We start from the raw sequence: 18,745 nt of genomic DNA, 5'->3' as shown, positions 1-18,745 counted from the left end.
AGCAGAAAGTGACTGAACTGTCTTTGGGACTTTCCTGCTTGATGAAAATGTCTGCTGTATACTATGGGCCTGAAGGCTGAAGATGGATGCCCCAACGGTACAAAAGAACTTTGGGCCGGGCGATGGTGGCGCATGCCTTTAATCCCAGCACTCGGGAGGCAGAGGCAGGCGGATCTCTGTGAGTTCGAGACCAGCCTGGTCTGCCACAGAGAAACCCTGTCTCGAAAAACCAAAAAAAAAAAAAAAAGAACTTTGGTTGGGTCTGTTGTTGCCTTGGGTGGGGAGAGAGAAGGTAAAGAGACTGACAACAGGCAGGCAAAGGGAGACTCCCACAGAACACTAACGACTCTGCTCGAAGAACACAAATCCCTGCTCCTGGACCTTGGACTCGCATAGCCGAGTGCGCACTCTGCTCAGATTTGCTGAGCTGTCCTTTGCACACTAACCGCTGACTGCACCATTGCCACACCTGGCCAAAGGGTGCTGCGTCAGCGTGCCGTGATGGAGAAAGGACTGGCAGGATCTAAACTACATATAGCTGCTTTAAAAAAAATGACAGCCTTGACTGGCTGATTGTAGAAATACATACTAGAATTACTTAAGTGAGAAGTGGGGATGCTAAGGAACTAGGAAGAGGGGCTGGTGGGATGGCTTAGAGCACTTGCTGCTTTTGCAAAGGATCAGTGTTCAGTTCCCAGAACCCCTATAGCAGGTAACAACCTTTTGTAACTCCAGTTCCAGGAAATCTGATGCCCTTTTTGGCCTCCAAGGGCACTGCATACATGTGCACGCAGGCAAGACACTCACACGCATAACATCTTAAAAGCGAGGGAAGGTCAGAACGAAGGAAAGCAATGATGTCATGCTGCGCGTGTATAATGCTGTGTCTCTGGCTGTGACGCGAACAGTGTAGGGCAGGTGTGGTGTAATCGGCACTTTGTGGGGTGTGGATGCAGCAGAACCAGGAATTTCACGTCACTTCAGCTATGTCAGGACTTAGGAGCCAACCAGGGCTCTGTGAGACCATATTTCAACAACCATAATAAATACAACAACCCCTACACCCATCCACCAACCAAACAACAGAAAGGAGAGAGTGGGGGGGGACGTTAGCTACCATGACAAGGGGCTGGCGAGGTAACAGCACAGTAGGCTCTGAGTGGTGGAGTCTGACAGTTTTTTTATGAATATTTATTACATGACTTTTTTTTTTTTGGTGACCTCTGTTCCCTCCCAAATCATGGATTTCCCTTCTCAGCGTCTATCTTTTTATTATACTCACAAGGTCATGGAAGAATCAGCTTGAAGGCAGGGAGAAGTCTGGATCCCAAAATAGGAATGCTAAAATGGGATATTATGCCGGTGCACTTTTAACTTTCCATATGATAAATGTCGGGTGGGATTATGGGAAAGCTATCAAGCAATCAGCAATCAGTGGGCAGGCATTAGCCACCCTCCTGCAGAGGCATCACAGAGCAAAAACAGTCACAGCTGCCAGAGGACATGACATTCAGTGCTCTTACTGCCTCCCCAGACCCTCGCAGACCCACAAGCTAAGGCACAGAAGCAGGCTATACAGCAGGGAACCACTCAACATGACCAAACAGCTCAACACACTGTGCTCAAAAGCCAGTGCCAGCGACCGCAGGCTCGGTTAGCAACAGCGCCTCTGCCTGTGTAGCTGCTGCTGGCTGTGACCTCAATCTTGCTTTAACCCTGGGCTTGTTCTCAGATGAGAGAATGCTGGGGGGGGGGGCAGGGAGGAGGGACTCGCCACCTGCACTCTGTCAACACCAGATTTCAAGAGACACTGACCTGGTCCTCCCAAGAATGCTGCCCACTTCTTTTAGGAAGGGGAAAAAGATACATGAGGCACAAACATGGTGGCCTCCTCCCAGGACGTCCACCCTCATGGACGCTACCATCCTCACAGTGGAGAACACAGGTTCTATGACACCTCCCTAGTTTCCCCTTCTCATAGCCACTTTGATGTTAAGATTTCCATGCACCATAGCAGGTTGGAGGCCCTTGAAGTGCAGGACCCTCTCCGGGGGTCCCTCTTCTTGCCAGGAAGGGTTCGGGCTGGATGATACTTGGTTTTGGATAGGTAGAATGTAGGCATTTGGGGGGTTCCTTGCTTTCCTGCTTGGCTTGCGATGCGAAGACCCCCTATAAAGGATGCCAAAGGTTGCAAGAAGAGTCTATTTTGAGATACCGAGTGGCAGAGTCATCTGAAAACACCTGTAAGCTAACAAGGTGAGCCCACAGGAAGCTTCCTTCACAGGGTTGACCATGAAGAAGAGACTAAGATAAAGGGTCTCTGGTGAAGTCCGTGCCCCTGAGGCAGAGCAGAATCCTGACTCCAGAGGGCTGAAGAATCAAGTGATACCATGTGGATGGAAATGTGTAAGCCCTTCCAGAAGCTGGGAGGGAAGAGGTAGAGGATGAGGAGGGGAGCAGAGTAGTGGGTACATGCCAGAGAAGAAGGAGGGGCTGAGACGTAAGCAACTGAGACCCTTCCGGGGAAGGAACTTCCTTCTGAGACAACAGGGAAGGCACAGGTGAGTGTGCTGCCTAGACAAGGTGGGCACACTCTTCGCTGGCATCTCCATCTATTGGTGGGCTCCACCGGGCCAACCAATGGGTTGAGATGTGCAAGACCAGCTGACATCCAGGAAAAGGGAGTGAGCTGTACACCTGCCACCGTCCCCCTACAAAGCTCTCTGTCCTACAGCAGCAGGTCTACAGAGTAAAGGACTGAGCCAGGACTTGGCACAGCACATGCCCTAGAGGAGCATCGTTAGAAAGTAAAGAGGCTAGAGCTTGGGGTGGAGGACTGGTTATCTGGAAAAGAGGCAGATGATAACCTATCAAAGAGCCAGGAATTTCCATGTCAGGTTGGATGTAGTCAGTAATGGGAAATGGATAGAGGATGTCCAGGGTGAAGCCAGGGAATTGGATAACTGAAGCAGAAGAAGAGAAGGTGACCAGAAGTGACCCTGCAGAGCTGTGAGGCTGAGGGACTGGCCAGTCCTCTGTCCAGATGCTGCAGGTGCCAGGTCAGTCAGGAGCTGAGAACAAAGCAGGATGTCCAGCAGATGACCCGGATGATGGCTGGCCTGAATGTCCGTGGATGGCGGGGCTCAGCATGGAGAGGGTGTGTAGTTCAGAAAATGCCAAGTCTGGTGCTTTCCTTAGGGACAGGCAGCTCAGTATGGGAAGTCAGCTGCCAGTGCAAGACACAGTGAACCAGCGATAAAGAGGTCTGATTAGAACAGCTGCCTTTAATGAGGAGCAAATTTGGGGTGCATTAGAGAGTAGACTGTTGAATCTGATCAGATTAGCAGAGGGACAAAGCCTGCCAGACTCTATAAAGAAATAATGGCAAATCATCTGTCAAGATGATTTGAGGAATATTTCAACCAGAGGAGAGACGGAGAAGAGAAGCGGGGAGAGCGGAATAGCTTCTCCATTTTAGTCAGGGTCTTAATATACAGTCTGGGCTTCTGCCTCTGCCTCCCAAGTCCTGGGATCACAGGTGTGCATGACCCCACCCAGTGTGAATAGCTAACTTGATATGTGGCTGACCCGAAGGGCCTTCCTGATGTTCCGTGATGCACTGGAAGGTCAGGTAAGCATGCCAGACAAAGAACAGTCAGCTCGCTCTCAGCTCCTCCTTTATGGGGAGCTGGCTCATGTGCCAGTTTTGACCCGCTGAGGGCAGAGACTTCTCATCTTTGAAAGTCTGACCTCCTGCTGTTGTGATCTGGCCACCATAGACACACACAGAAAACAAGCGTCCTAACAGTACATTGTTCGGATGGACAGCGTCTGTGCTCTAGGGGCCTCCTAGGTCTGTGGTACCACTCGGCACTCTCACCTTTTAGTCCTAGTTAGCCCTGGATCCACAGATAGATTTTGCTCCCTATGGAACATAGTGAGTCAACAAGATCTGGTCACATCAGTAGGGGTGCTGAAGGCTAGCCTATTGGCCATCTCACAGTGGGTCTGAGTTCTACACACCAGTACACTGGGCATGAACTATAGGATTCTGCCCCCATCTGCAGGCAAGACCATCTGCCCACTCAGGCATAGAACTGTCATTGGTGTCAGAAGAGCTTCAGACAGTGTTCAAGGTGTTGACCTGAAAGCTGAGGCCTGGCAATGGCTAGCAATAGTCCACTCAGGAGCATGCTTAACTAGGCAGCATGAACTGTATCCCTAAAACAGACCAGCCCATTTGGAATGTTTTTATGACTATAGAGAGCCTGCCTGGCATGCTTGATAACCAGTATCCATAAGTTGGGTGTGGTGGTGCACACCTATAATCTCAGCACTCAGAGGGTGGAGGCAGGAGCATCAGAAGTTGAAGGTCGTCCTTGTCTACATAGGGAACTGGAGACCAAAGTAAATGAAAGGCTACCAAGTAGTCATGACTTGGGACAAACACCAGTTCCTTCTGCAAACGGTAACCATGAAGCCAGACATCTGAATGCACAGGGGCCCTCCAGATCCCACTGGGGTTCCAAGCTGAGATCTGGGCACAAAGGTGCCCAACAGTACCTGGGCAGATCCCCCAGACCCTGCTTGTCACCCTGTTCCTTCTTTGGCTGCCCAGGTTTCATCTGACCATCCCTTGAATCTGGGAACTGCAGAAGCAGGTCCTCCCACGCTTTGCTCTGAGGCCTGGCAGGGCCTTGGCTTCAGATTTGGGTTCTCAGCAGGGATGTTTGTGTTCCCTATGTTCAGGCTCTGTGAAGTGCCTACATGACCTCGTCAGTCCAGGAAATTCGATCTACAGAACGGGTCTTATTAGAGTTCTGTTTCCACTGGCACAATGGAACCGTCTGACTTCTTCCACAAAGAACAAAGTCAAGCCAGCCCTCCAAGTCAGGTTTCTATTTATTTTGGCTTTTTGCTTCATCTTCCCTGAGAGCAAAATCGTTTCTCAAATGGATTCTCATCAAAGTCTGTTTTGGCAGTCTGTGTCCTGGATCGTACAGAGGACCAAGGCAGAAGTTCACCTGGACCCTCTGTCCCCGAAGATGAGAGTTTACCTTCTAGTACTGAAGGAGAGATTTTGCTCTGATCAGAAGAAAGAGCTGATCTGCAAAAGGCTCCCAGGGCTGTGCGCAGAGCCGCGTTCACTGTGCGAGCATTCTCCTGAGAACTGCTACGCAGGTACCCCAGGAGACACTGGGGCTGCTAAACGCACGCTCTATCTATCTTGCCAGCGATGACAAAGGGCAGCTGCTTTGTTCTTAAGCCTCCAATTGCTTTTCTGCACGATTAAAAATTTATATTTGAAAAGAAAATGATAAACGTCTCTCTAAAATAGACCTCACATTCATAATTTATTAGCCCTTTATGAATAGTGTCCTTCCTTCCCCCACCTAAATATTATTGAGTCCTTAAGGCTTAAATGCCAGCATGCCACACCTGTGAGGGATGGAGCCAGGTATGGTCTAATCTGGGAATCTGTTTCAGGAGGTGGGGGCGGAAGGATCAGGATTAGATCCAGCCTTGGATACGAAGCAAGACTAAGGCCTGCCTGGGTCATATGAAACCCTGTCTCTTTTATTACTTTTATTTTTAAAACATCCTATGTGTGAATGTGTGTGGGTATATGCACATGGATGCGGGTGTCTGCAGAGGCCAGAGGTGATGGGACCTCCCGGAGCTGGAGTTACAGGGGAGTTACAGGTTGTGAGCAACCTGATATGCAGGCTGGGAATTGAAGAGAGCAAACGTTCTTAACCACTAAGCCATTTCTCCAGCCTGAAACCATGTCTTAAAACAACAAAACAAAACCAGACGAGAGAAGCAGAAAGACCCACAAAGACTCGCCCACTAAAGTGCGGAGCGCCGATGTTTGAGGCAGGACTTGTTTTGATGCAGCACCGGAGCACACGGGCTACCTGATGCCAAGTTCACTGTCATCACACACTGGTTTGTACTGACAACGTCTTTCACATCGTAAACTACCTTGGGAACTCTTATTTTTGAAACAAGGTCTCATTTGCAGCCTTTGCCGGCCTGTGTCTCTCTATGTAGACCACGCTGGCTCTGCTTGCTTCTGCCTCTGAGAGCTAGGATTAAAGGCCATGCCACTACACCCAGCTTTCTTGGAATTCTTAGACAAGCTTAGAAAAATAGATAAATAATGAAATGTATAAGTATACAGTGCTTACTTGCCTTATGTTCTCTGCTATAATGGGGTTCCTTTTCTTTTATCTTTTTTAAAGGCCAGGTTCCATGTAGCCAACGCTACCCTCCTTCCTCTACTTCACAAGTGTTGGGACTATTGCCTGACATCCAGTTCTATCCTTTAGATAACAGTGCCCTGTGTCATCTGATGTTTCATTCCACAGTTACAGTCCCTGAGTCATAAATGTCCTATGTGACACTGACTTCAAATGCACAAAAAACAGTCCAGCAGTGAAACAGGGAGGACAGCACCACTCGGGAGAGGGCTTGATCTCCCCTCACCATCACCTGCTCAATCCCATATTCCAATCACCGCAACTCTGGTTCCAGGGCATCCACAGCCGTCTTCTGACCTCTGCAGGCACCAGGCACACACGACATGTTTACATACATGGAGGCCAGCACTCGTACACATAAAAGAAAAGCAAATCTCTAACAAACTACTAAACACACACAATTGCCCTATCTCAGAAATTCCCTCACAGCAACAGGGGGATGGCACAGGCCAGGATACAGGCCGGTAGAGGCTTCCAACACTTTAACTGGGCCATGTTCTACTAGAATTACTAAGAAGGATAAAAACAAAACAGCTTGGTTTGACCACACCCCCTAGGAGGGCTTGAGAGAAGAAATTCCAGAAACAACATGAACCTTTTCTCATTTCAAAGAAATGTTCAGGGTTAGAGAGATGGCTCAAACGTTAAGAACACTTCCTGCCCTTCCAGAGAACCAGAGTCCAATCCTAACACCCAGCTCAGTCACCTGTAACTCCAGATCCAGGAACAGGAACTCAAATGTCCTCTCTTGGCCTCTGTGGGCACCCATACATGTGGCATATTTACACACACACACACACACACACACACACACACACACACACACACCCAGAGATCCTCCTGCCTCTGCCTGGTGAGTGCTGGGCTTAAAGGTGTGTGCCACTACTGCCTGGCATATACGTGAATTCTTAAAAAAAAAAAAACAAAAAAAAAAAACAAAGAAACTGACATGGTCTCTAACAGAAAGACCACTAACATAGCAAGAAAAAAATTCCAAACAGATTTACCCAATATCGCTTTTTGGAGAATTTGCAAAGTTTGGGGAATTTAATTTACTCAATCACCATGGTTTTCTAACTATACTGCATTCCACCATAATTTTCTCAAGGTCCCTTCTCTCATGCACATCCAGGGACTGTGGGTCCTGAGAAGCCTGCAGAAGCATCCCGGGAATCCCGGGATAGCTATGAATGCTGCCCAACACGTCTGTAGACTACAGCATCTTGTAATGTCAAAAGGTTGGACATCCCTGATAACGCATCCAAAGACTGTTCCTGAGCAACAGCACCTCTCTCTCTGGAGCTTCAGGGAGACTCTCCAGACCCTTGGGACTAACTCTTTCGTACGTGAACCACAGAGGCTCAGGATGCTCAGGATTCGTGGGCTCTCGAAGCACCAGTGCTTGTCTCGAGACTTGGTCCCTTCCCTCTTTCTCTTTATTTCCTTCTTCCATAAATTATTATTACTACAGTGTGTGTATGTGTGTGTAAAATGTGTGAGTGCACAGGTGTGCAATGTTTGTGTGTGTGTGGAGGTCAGAGGACAACTTTGTGGAATCAGCTCTCTCACTTTCTCGTGGGTTCTGAGGCCTGAGCTCAGTCCGACTGCAAAGCGTATGCATTAACCCCGCACCCCAGGCACCTTGCTAGCCTGCCTGTCTCTCCTCTCCTTTCTCCTTTCTTCTGATACAGGATCGCATGTAGCATGGGTTGGTCTCCAACTCCCTATATAGCATAGCAAAGGATGACCTTCAACTTCTAATCCTCCTGCCTCCATATCCTAAGTGCTGGGGTCGTGGACATGCCCCCCTCCCACCCCAGCCCTAGACCTGGCTTCTTGAAATGCTCATTGGTTAGTTTTCAGTGAGTGAGAAAAAGAAAACCATGACTTTGGCAATCAAAAATGTACTGAATTAAAGAAATGTTCCGTTTTCTGATGTCTGCTTGAACTGCTTAAACATTTTGTCAAATTGTGAACTAAGGTAATATTAATTCAGGTGATTCTCCTAGCAGGAAATTAATTTTACTTTATGAATGAGAGGGCTTTGAAAAGATTGCTTTTTTTAAATTAGGGATATCCTAATTGTCAATCCAAACTGCCTTATCAAGTCTATATTTCTTAAAGACTCATCGTATAACGACTTTGTCCTGTGAGTTAGCTTCCGAGGCTGTGCACCTCAAGGTGCCCCAAGTCCACTGGCTTAATGTGACGGATATTTGCTGTCAGAGCCAGAGGCTGCAGAGATGTGGCAGTGTTGAGCTCCTGAGGCTCAGGGAGGGGTGCTTCCTGCCTCTTCCTAGTTCTTGCCTCTTCCTAGTTTCAGGTGGTTGCAAGCTATGCTGGGGGTACGGTTGGCTGGGTCCTGGTCCTCTTCAACCTGAGGTGCACCTCCACAGCCCATTCTCCTTGTGAATGTTTGTGTCCATGAGCAGGATTCTTCTGTCTCTGGAGTTTTCGCATAGTACATGGCATAACTGCAGTGTGTAGACACCTGTCTCAAACTCTTCCTCCACACCAGTTCTCTAGCACTGAAGGTTTAAAAGCTCCTTGGCATTTTCCCACCACACACACGCTGCTGTGTCTCTAACAATAAGTAGGAGAACCTCCCTTCGGGTTAGAGACACTCCGGTTGAGGGTTTAGTCTTAGCTGGGACTAAAATGCTTGAGAGAATGAAGGGAGGAAGGATTGGTTTGGCTCGGTTTCCCAGGGGTCAGCCCATCACAGCTGGGGATATGTGATGGACAGGTCACATCAACAGAGGCCAGGAAGCGGAGAGGCGGGACTATAAGAAAAGGCAGGGGTAAGAGGGAGCTCCAAGGACATTCCCCCAGTTTTCTCCAGTCATGTCCCACCTCCAACCTTTGATCACTTGTCAATAATAACATCAGATTAGTCTGGAGCCCTCGGGATCTAATCATGCCTAGAAGAGCTGTGCTTCGCTGATGTCCCAGTGTCTCTGTCTAATCAAGTGGATAGGTGAACCACATTTCAATGAGAGGCCTACCTGTCTATATCCCAGTTTACATACGATATGATGTGACCGAAAGCACCGTGTTCACAGAGTGAGGAACTTCAAGGAAGTGCTGGACACCACACAGCCAGTGCAAGGCGTGGGGCTGTTCTCCAGGCCGCGAGTGGCCAGCCCATTAGCAGGAGCCATAAGAACTGGCTCCTATTTTTCATCGAATTTCCACCAAGCTGCACAGAACCTCATTTCACAGAAGACAGAAAACCAGCCCCAAACACACGGAACTAAAAGGTTAGGCAAACATTCCTATGCCAGCCAACAGGCAAACGTCGGGAAGGAGAGGTCTTGGTTGTTTTAATTTGGGGAACAATACTGTGTAAACACCGCCAAGGATGAGCGAAGGTGACAGCCTCTGCCTTGGTTTGGGGTGACTATTCTTTTATGCCAGCAGCTTTAGAGGCCGCTCTTGCCTTTCTAAAGATAAACTTCCCCTTAGGAGTTTCTATTCATTTTTTGTTTATTGTTCTCCGTTGAAAGGAAAGATTAAATTCAGACTTAGTTAAAAAGTAAAAACCTGGACATGGGGACACATGCCTACAATCCTAACACTCAAGAGGCAGAGACAGGGAGAATGCCACAAGTGTGCGGCAATCTTAGTCATTCACAACTATAAAGACAGAAACTGTCTTGAAACAAAAATCAAAACAAAAATTAAAAATAAAGGCATTATTTGGAAAATACCTTAAAATGAAAGAAAAGATAAACACACCTGTGGCCCTGACAAAGCCAATAACCCGTGGTTAGTGCTTACGTTTATAGGGTCAGACATTATGCCTCCATACCACAGGAGTGCTGGTGCCAGGAGACAGTGAACCAGGCTGCTGTGTGCCTCACAATACCCTTTCCAGGGTCCCCACCCTCTCAAAGTCCAAACCTCAAGGTTCTTCAACTGCCTCCTCACCCTCCTCAAGTTAAAGTGCCCAAACCATGCTCTGAGACCTGAACCCCAGATCTGCCTGTACACTTGCCCCTCTCTGACCCAATGGTTAGCTCTTTCTTACACAGTTGGCCAGACCACGCTCCTTTGCAACTGCTGTCTGGATTTTAATTGTTCATCTATTAAGGTCACAACCGAATTAGCAATCTATTCCTCACTAGACTGCAAACTCTTGGGGAAGTGTCTATGGCACTTTTACAATGATTAGAACCTTCCTGGCTGGCCCCTGGCCCCACCCTGGGGGCAGGAAGGAAGCAGGGGCACATTGAAATAACCTCGACTTGTTCACCATGCTTTAACATGAGAGTCCCTCCCTGGAACCAGCACATAGCAAGTCAAGTCTCAAGTCTCATTAGGGACTGGCAACCATGCATAGAATCAGTTGTTTATTCTTATCTCTATTGGGGTAGGAGGGGACACCCAGCACGGGGACACCCTGTACATGCATTGGCAATGGCTAGGTGCTAGAGGAGAGACAAAGCTGAAAGGCGCGTGGCCATAGAGAGGGTATGTGTTTATAAAGAGCTATAATTAACCCATAACAGAGTGGAGGGAGGGATGGACTGGCACACAAGGCCAGGGGGTCTCCAGAAAAGAGCTGCACACATCCATTTAAAACTCATTATAATCTCAATGCAAAGAAAGGAATTCCAAACCTCGAGAGACCCACAGCCAAGCCCCCAAAGACATTGAATGCAGGCGTGGCCCTGAGTCCTAGTCCCTGAGCTGGGGTGCTGCAGGGGGGAGGGGGAGAATCAATGATAAACTGGCTCCCCCAACCTTGAGCTATTTAAATAATACAAGGAGGAAAATGTAGGGTGAAACCAGGGTCAAAACAAGAGGGAACTTGGAACAGAGGATCACAACGCTCTGCACAGCTGGGGGCACCAGCTGGCCAGAGAGTCCAACCCAGCTCCTGACACCCCTAGATCCTCATGATTCCAGCCCAGCCTCAAACATTCAGGCGCTCTCAAGTTCTAGTCCGACCTTGACACCCCAAGAATCTCAGGATCCCAGCAGCTGACATCCCTGGATTCTCTACCCGGACCCTGAGACCTAGATTCTCAGAATCCCAGCTCTTGGCACCCCAAGATTACCAGGAGGATTCCAGCCCAGCCGTAAACATCTCAAGATTCTCAGTATCGCCATCTGGCTTCTGACACCGCCAGGTTCTCAGGATCCCAGTCCAGCCCCAACATCTCGCTATTCTAAACACCGGCTCTGAATACCTAAGCCCAGCCACAAACATTCCAGGACCCCAAGGCCTGCCCTACTACACACATGGATGCGAACCCGCGCAATTTACCGTAAGTCTCGGACATGGCGGTCTGCGCCATCCTGCCGCCACACTTCTGCGTGGTCCGGTCTGTCCTCCGGTCTCCGCAGAGCGAGGGGGAACCGAGTGTGGAGGGCCGGGTACAGGCCCACGGCGAGCCGGCCACCGGCTGCGGCCCAGCGGGACTCGGCTCCGCGCCTGCGCACCACCGCCCGGCGATGGCCCGGCGTGGGGTGGGGGGCCGGGGGGCGGGGTCGCAGGAGAAAGGAGGAGCCGGGCTGGGGAACGCGAGGAGGGAGAGCGAGAGAACCGGTGAGGAGAACTAGGGGGAGGAGGTGAAGGAGGATGAAGAAGGGGGACCAGGAAGGAAGGAGAGGCGGGGCTCGGGAGGGGTGCCTGCACCCGGTAGGCCCTCCCAGCTGTCATTGCAACACAGACTCAGCCATCCTTAAGTGTGACCTACCAGGCTATGGTGGGCAGGAGGCGGCCGGGGTGGGGTGGGGTGGGGACGGTCGGGGGGCGGTGGGGGCTTTTTTTTGAAGGGTAGAGGATTTATTATCAGAAAGCCAAACTCTTACCCAACGCACAGTTTGCAGTTGAAATTGCCTGGCACGGTAATCTCAGCATTCAAGAGGCTATTTTTGAGTTGGAAGCCTACCTGGGCTACACAGCAAGGAGGGAAAACAAAGATAAAAGAGACACAGTTCAAAAAGAAACAAGTAAACAGGTTTTTAAAATAACAAAACTATTGCTTACAAAAATTTTAAATATAGAGATATTTCATATACTAATGTTAAAATAGCGATGAGCTGTGCTTCTGGCCCCAGTATCTGTCCTTTGAGCTTAGCTTAGTTTCTTTCCCAGCTGTAAATCTGTACTATTTCTGAGGAACTGACAAACAGATTACATTCAAAACACACATCTCAGTTGGGCATGGTGACACAGGCCTTTAATTCCAGAACTCTGGAGGCAGAATCAACAGATCTCGGGATTTGAGTGCAGTTTGGTCTACATAGTGAGTTCTAGGCAGGCCAAAGCTGCTTTGTGAGACCCTGTCTCATAAACAAGCAAGCAAACAAACAAAAATTTACCTTAGTCTTTGTGATTTAATATAGTAAAGAATCTTTTGGCCTTGTTGACCTGTTTTTATCTTGGCCTCTAATTTTATGACATGTACCTCAGAAACAACTCTAAATCTCATTTTTTAAAAAGAAAGGGAAGACATCAAAATTGCCAGTGTGGTGGCATGTTTATAGCCCCATCCCTTAGGAAAATGGAGGAAGGACTGAAAGTTCAAGCCAGCCAATCTTAGCTATGTAGTAAGTTTGAGGCCAGCTTGAGCTACGTGAGACCCTGTCCTGGTTGGTTGTTTTTGTCAACTTGACACAAGCTAGTATCTGAGAAGAAGGCACTATGATTAAGAAAATTCTTTCATAAGACTGGCCTGTAGCCAAGCTGATGTGACATCTTCTTTCTTTTGGGGTGTGTGTGGGGGGGCATTTTCTTGATTAGTGGCCCATCCCATTATGGTGCCAGTACCAGGCAGGTAGCCTGAGTTACAAAAGAAAGCAGGTTGAGCTAGCCATGAGGAACGAGCCAGTAGGCAGTGCTCCTTCATGGCCTCTGCTCCAGTTCCTGCTTCCAGGTTTTGCTTTAACTTTCTTCGATGACAGACTTTGATGTGGATGTATAATCTGAAACAAACATTTCCTCCTCAAGTTGCTTTTTGTCGTGGTGTTTTCATCACAGTGAGAGAAAACCCCAACTTAGATAGATCCTGACTCAAACCAAAGCAAGGGCGGGGGAGATGAGTCATTGGTAGAGGGCTTGCCATGCAAGGCGTCGGGACCTTAGCGGAGATTCTGAGCACCCGTGTAGAAAGCTAGGCACAGTGGTGCACATGTAATCCTAACCCTGGGCGTCAGTGAGAGGGACCCACGGGGTCTGCAGCTCAGCCATTCTTGCTAAATCGGTAACCTCCAGATTTAGAAAGAAGCTCTGTCTCAAAAAAGAAGGGAGTGATAGAGAAAGACACTCAACATCAACATCTGGCCTCTGCATATATGTGCACAGACATACATGTGTAAGTGTACACACATACACAAAACCAAAACAAAAAACCCAGGGCTGGCAGGACGGCCTAGTGAGTCAAGGTGCTTGTCACCAAGCCTGAAGACCTGTAACCTGCATGACAGAAGTTTTGTCCTCTGACCCCAGTGCTCAGGCATGCCCACACAAAATAAATAGTAAGCACACATGTGTGCAGGGACATACACAATAAATAAATGTATAAATGAATTAAAACAAAAACCAAAATCATATCTATGGTAAGGTTAAGACACTTGAAGCTGTTTCTCCCTCCCTCCCTCACTCTCTCTCTCTCTCTTTTAGATTTTGAGACAGGGTCTCATGTAACTAAGGCTGGTCTCAGCTTGCTATATTGCTGGAGGTAACGTTGAACTTCTGATTTTCCTACCTCTGCCTTCTGAGTGCTGAGATCAGAGCTTTGCACCATCATGCCTAGCTTATGCAGCTCTGGGGATCGAGTTTAGGTCTCGTGTGTGCTTAGTAAGCACTTGGCCAACTGAGCCCCATCTTCAGACAGCACTCTCTCTTTTGAGAATGCCCCTCACCCATGTTCTTTCCTTTTTCTTTCTCTCTCTCTTTTAATTTCTGTGATTAAATCTTTACTAATCTTAAGGGAGCTGGAGCGGTAGCTCAGCTATTGAAACCACTGACTGTAACCAGCGGTGGTGGCACAGGCCTTTAATCCCAACACTTGGGAGGTAGATCTCTGAGTTCGAGGCCAGACTGGTCTATAGAGTGAGTCCAGGACAGCTAGGGCTACACAGAGAAACCCTGTCTCAGGAAGAAAAAAAAAATCAGTGGCCGCTCTTCCAGAGAACCCACATTCAATTCCCAGAACCCGCTTGACAGCAACCTTGGGTAACTCCAGTCCCAGGAGAACCCAGTGGCCTCTTCTGGTCTCCATGGGTATGATATGTTCATGGTTCACAGACACATGTGCACTCAAATACCTATACATGTAAGAGAAAATTAAACAAGCCTTTACAGAATTTATTATTTTAAAATTTTATGTGTACATGTGTGGGCGTGAATACACATGTCTGCACATCACACACGTGCCAGTGCCCTTGAAGGGCAGGAGAGAGTATCAGATCCCCTAGAAATGGAGTTACTGATGTGTGTGCTGGGAACCAGACCCAGGTCCTCTGCAAGAGCAGCAGCTACTCTTGACCTCCCAGCCATCTCTCCAGCTCCCCTCCCCCTTTTACTTAATAAACTGCAGCTTTACTTCATACTGACTTGTTCTGAAATTATTTTTTTTTTCTTTTCTCTTTTTTTTTTTTTTCGAGACAGGGTTTCTCTGTGGCTTTGGAACCTGTCCTGGAACTAGCTCTGTAGACCAGGCTGGTCTCGAACAGGCTGGTCTCGAACTCACAGAGATCCGCCTGCCTCTGCCTCCCGAGTGCTGGGATTAAAGGCGTGCACCACCATCGCCCGGCTGAAATTATTTTCTATTGTGCAGTCAAGAATCCTAGCTTCGACTGGGTATGGTGGTGCACACCCTGATCCCAGTGCCTGAGAGGAGAGGCAGGTGGATCTCCGTGAGTTCAAGACCAGCTGGATCTAAGTAGTGAGTGCCAGGGCAGCCGAGGCTAGGTAGACAGACCCTGTCTTAAAAACGAAAACAAACAAACCAAAAGAAGCCCCCAAAAAACAAACAAACAAACAAAAAAAAAACAGCTTCCCCTGATTAGAGATTTTTGAAAGAACTCCGGCAGCTGCAGGCAGCTGCATAGAGCTGTCTCTTGCTCCTTGTTGCTGATTCTAATAGCAAATGAGTACCCTTGCATCTGTGGTTCAGCCAGCCCCCTCTCTGCTAAAGTACTTTGGAAGCTGTAATTTCCTAGAATTATTTTGTATCTAGTTCTTCGGGGACTCAGGTACTTCCTTCCTTGCTTTCTCCTTGTTGTTGTTGGTTTTATTTTTGATACAAAGTCTCACGCTGTAGCTGAGGCTGGCAAACTGACTATGTACCCGCATGGAACTGGCATCATCCTTGCATCAAGTGCTGGGATCGAGGCATGTGCCCTACTGCTTGGCCTTCTGCTGCTCTGCCAGCTTAGGCTCTGAGCAAAGCCAACTGCTTCTGATTAAAGCAGTCAGAAGAACTGGGGTTCCCAGACCAGGAAGAGGTCAGTGTTACCGAGATCAGCATCCTCCTTCAGATCTAAATGTCCTTCCTGTCACACACTGCCTCTGGCCAGAAGGAAGTCACTGGGTATGGTGCTAATTTGTGTGTTGGCAGAAACTGAGAAATCTGAGAAACTTTCTCAGGGTCGTAGAGAAAAGAAAAGTATGCTTTTGGTTGGTCAAAAGGTTGTGAGTTATCTCTCAACTGTTAACAGTCGGTTGCAGGTTGGACTCCTGCACTTTCCCCTCTTCTCATGGCTGAACTTGACTAGTTTTTTTTTTAAAAGCGTCTTTTCATATATATATATATATATATATTTTACAAAACATATATATATATATATATATATATATATATATATATGTTTTGTAAAATATCTGTCTATCTCTCTCTCTGTCTGTCTGTCTGTTTTGTGAAAGTTGAAGGCCGAAAGACCCTTGGAAAGGATACTGTTTGGGGGAAAGTAAGACAGAACGCAGAGAGACCCTTCTGTCACCCCAGCGAAGTCAGCGTGAGAACTAGAACAAGAAGCACGGTGCAGCTTTGGCCGAACCAGGATTCTTGAGATGCGGGGTGAGTGGTCTTTGCATCTCAGCATTTGGGGTCCAGGAGGAGGCAGACCTCTCCCCGTGTTCTTAGTGTCTGATCTGGAGACACTGTCGGTTGTGCACTGAGGTTTTGCCAACGTATTAACTTGCATTTCTCTTTAGTCACCCCCTTTCTCCTCAGAGGAGTTTTCTGGCAGACTAAAAGCAGGTCCAGGTCGGGGATGGGAGTTGGGGGTGAGGGGTGAGCCTATCTAGGTGAAGGAGGAGGAGAAAGGGTTGTTTCAAGGAGACCAGAATCCCACCCCTTCCCAGGTCGGTGTGTCCTCTACAAAACCAGCATTTGGTTTCTGCTTCTGGACTCAATCAGATGGTGTGACAGGACCGCATATTTGATGAGGATAGTTTGGGGCTTAGGACTTGGTGACATGGGTCCTTGGGGCCAGGCTTGGTGGAAACCCTGCATAGCATATGGTTTTCCAGAGCTGGAGCTGAGGAATATGGGCCAATGGCTTCCAACAGCTGGGACTCAGAAACGTCTGGGTGTTACCTCGAGGAGGAGCCAGGCTGTGCAGTTGCACGTGGAAGCTTGAATGTGTGAATTTAGTTACACCCAGGTGGGTGAAAACGATCCTATGAATGAATGAATCAATGAATGCCATGAAGCAGGAAGATACTTTGGGGGATAACCTTCCAACACTAAAAACAAAACAAAACACCAAACCTTTGCCACAAGCACATCTGCTCCCAGGGACTGTTTGCCTGGGTGGGGTGAGTTAGCTGCTGGAACAGGGTCATCCTAGTGCATCAGTGCTTAACTCAGTGACGTTCAGGTCCTGCTCAGTCCATCTTGGCCTTCTGGGCTGGATGGTGGGGTTCGCTGTGGCTCTGGTAGCCTCAAGCATCTGAACACACCTCTAAATCACTTTGGTGAGGGCAGGAAATGAGACATTGTGTATCAGCCAAAGACGATGTCCTTGGGAACTAATGGGCCAGAGAAATCATTGACTATAGCTAATTCTAAAGAGGACAGATAAGAAGTGAGATATCAAGTCCCCAAGGGACAGAGAGGTCACATGGGAAGCTGTTCCGACCCCACAGGAGTTCCCAGCTCTCGGCAGTTCATTCTTCATTTACTTGAAGCAACTTTGTTGAAGCACAATGGACACCATGAATTAACACTTTGGTCATTTTGCATTTCTGTAAACCTGTGCCTTCTGCTGCAGGTGCCGAAGCTTTATCGGGCTCAGGATACATTTGTGTCCTGTGATCTGGGTGGTTTCTTTTGTTGCTTCTCTAGAATAATGTCTTGTAAGGTTCATTGAGTGGTGGCTGATAGTTTCCCTATCAGCCCAGTCCGCCTCCAGTGGCGTCACACATACTTCCTGTGGAATATAGAACTTTATGACAATTGCCACTCGCCTCTGCCAGCACCCATGATCCGGATGTCATGGCTCTGGCTATGTGCTGTGTCTGCTTTAAGCAGCGCGCGTGCGTGCGTGCATGAGTGTGCGTGTGCGTGTGTGCGTGTGTGTGTGTGTGTGTGTGTGTGTGAAAATACACTTACAACATTTATATCCCACTTGGCACTTAGGTGAAGCAGGGGCATCAGAAGTTCAAAGTCTTTGCTGCATTGTAGAGTGAAGGCTTTGGCTACATGAGATCTTGCCTCAAAGAAAGAAAGGAAAGGAGATAGATAGATAGATAGATAGATAGATAGATAGATAGATAGATAGATAGATAGATAGACAGAGTTTATTAAGTAGAGAAAGATATTGTGCATGCTTTAGCTTCAAGTATGAGTGCTGTAAAAAACCTCAGAGAGGCTTAATGTCTACATATGTGAACTTGTGGTTCTTAGGGCTGTACTACTCAAAAGACATTATATACAACTAGGTTAAAAGATAAGCAAAGTTTAAAAATTAGGCAACAGTTAAAGATTAAGTAAAAATGAGTTACGTAAAAACCCATCAGCGTTCACCTGTTTGCTTAAAGAATTTTCTCTGGTGACTGAATGGTAAGGTGGCTGAGAAGGCTCATTGTTTGGGCTGATAGGTTGAGCCCAAAGGTCGCCTTCTGGCCCTAAGTAAGCAGGATTCAGTTGCTTTGGTGAGCTTGTCAGTTTTGCTGCAGTTTCCCACTCTGTGCCTACAGGAAATGTAATCAGATTAAAAGGTGAGGTGTTTTTTCCCTTCCCACGTCCCCTGAACTTTGCTGTTTTCCTATCTTGCTCCCAAAATGCAATTTCTTAGCTAGGTGTGGTGGCCCACACTACTCTAACCCTAGCACTTGGGAGGCCGAGGTAGGGTTACTGCTGTTCCAGATATCCTGAACTGCAGAGAAACATGCTATTTCCAAGAATCAAAACAAAAGTAACAACAAAATAATTTATTTATTTTTATTTTTGGTTTTTCGAGACAGGGTTTCTCTGTAGCTTTGGAGCCTGTCCTGGAACTCCCTTTGTAGACCAGGCTGG

General features: G+C 47.9%; 1 protein-coding gene and 1 long non-coding RNA gene across 2 annotated transcripts in view; one reads left to right on the top strand and one right to left on the bottom strand.

Moving 5' to 3' along the window:
- Nucleotides 1–11,813, bottom strand: part of Rab4a (RAB4A, member RAS oncogene family) — a 22,227-nt gene extending 10,414 nt beyond the window's left edge. The window contains exon 1 of the mRNA XM_005345862.2: nucleotides 11,536–11,813. Coding sequence (XP_005345919.1) covers nucleotides 11,536–11,566 — 31 coding nt within the window. The 5' untranslated portion in view covers nucleotides 11,567–11,813. The remainder of the gene's footprint in view (nucleotides 1–11,535) is intronic.
- The window catches only part of LOC113455891, a 44,404-nt gene continuing 36,803 nt past the window's right edge, over nucleotides 11,145–18,745 (top strand). Inside the window, exons 1-2 of the long non-coding RNA XR_003376824.1 lie at nucleotides 11,145–11,536; nucleotides 16,144–16,297. This is a non-coding gene — a long non-coding RNA (uncharacterized LOC113455891). The remainder of the gene's footprint in view (nucleotides 11,537–16,143; nucleotides 16,298–18,745) is intronic.

The sequence above is a fragment of the Microtus ochrogaster genome, chromosome 4 (genome assembly GCF_000317375.1).
Source record: "Microtus ochrogaster isolate Prairie Vole_2 chromosome 4, MicOch1.0, whole genome shotgun sequence".
Lineage (NCBI taxonomy): Eukaryota > Metazoa > Chordata > Mammalia > Rodentia > Cricetidae > Microtus > Microtus ochrogaster.
Note: the sequence above shows the minus strand (reverse complement) of the source record. Positions and strands in the feature narration are given on the sequence as shown.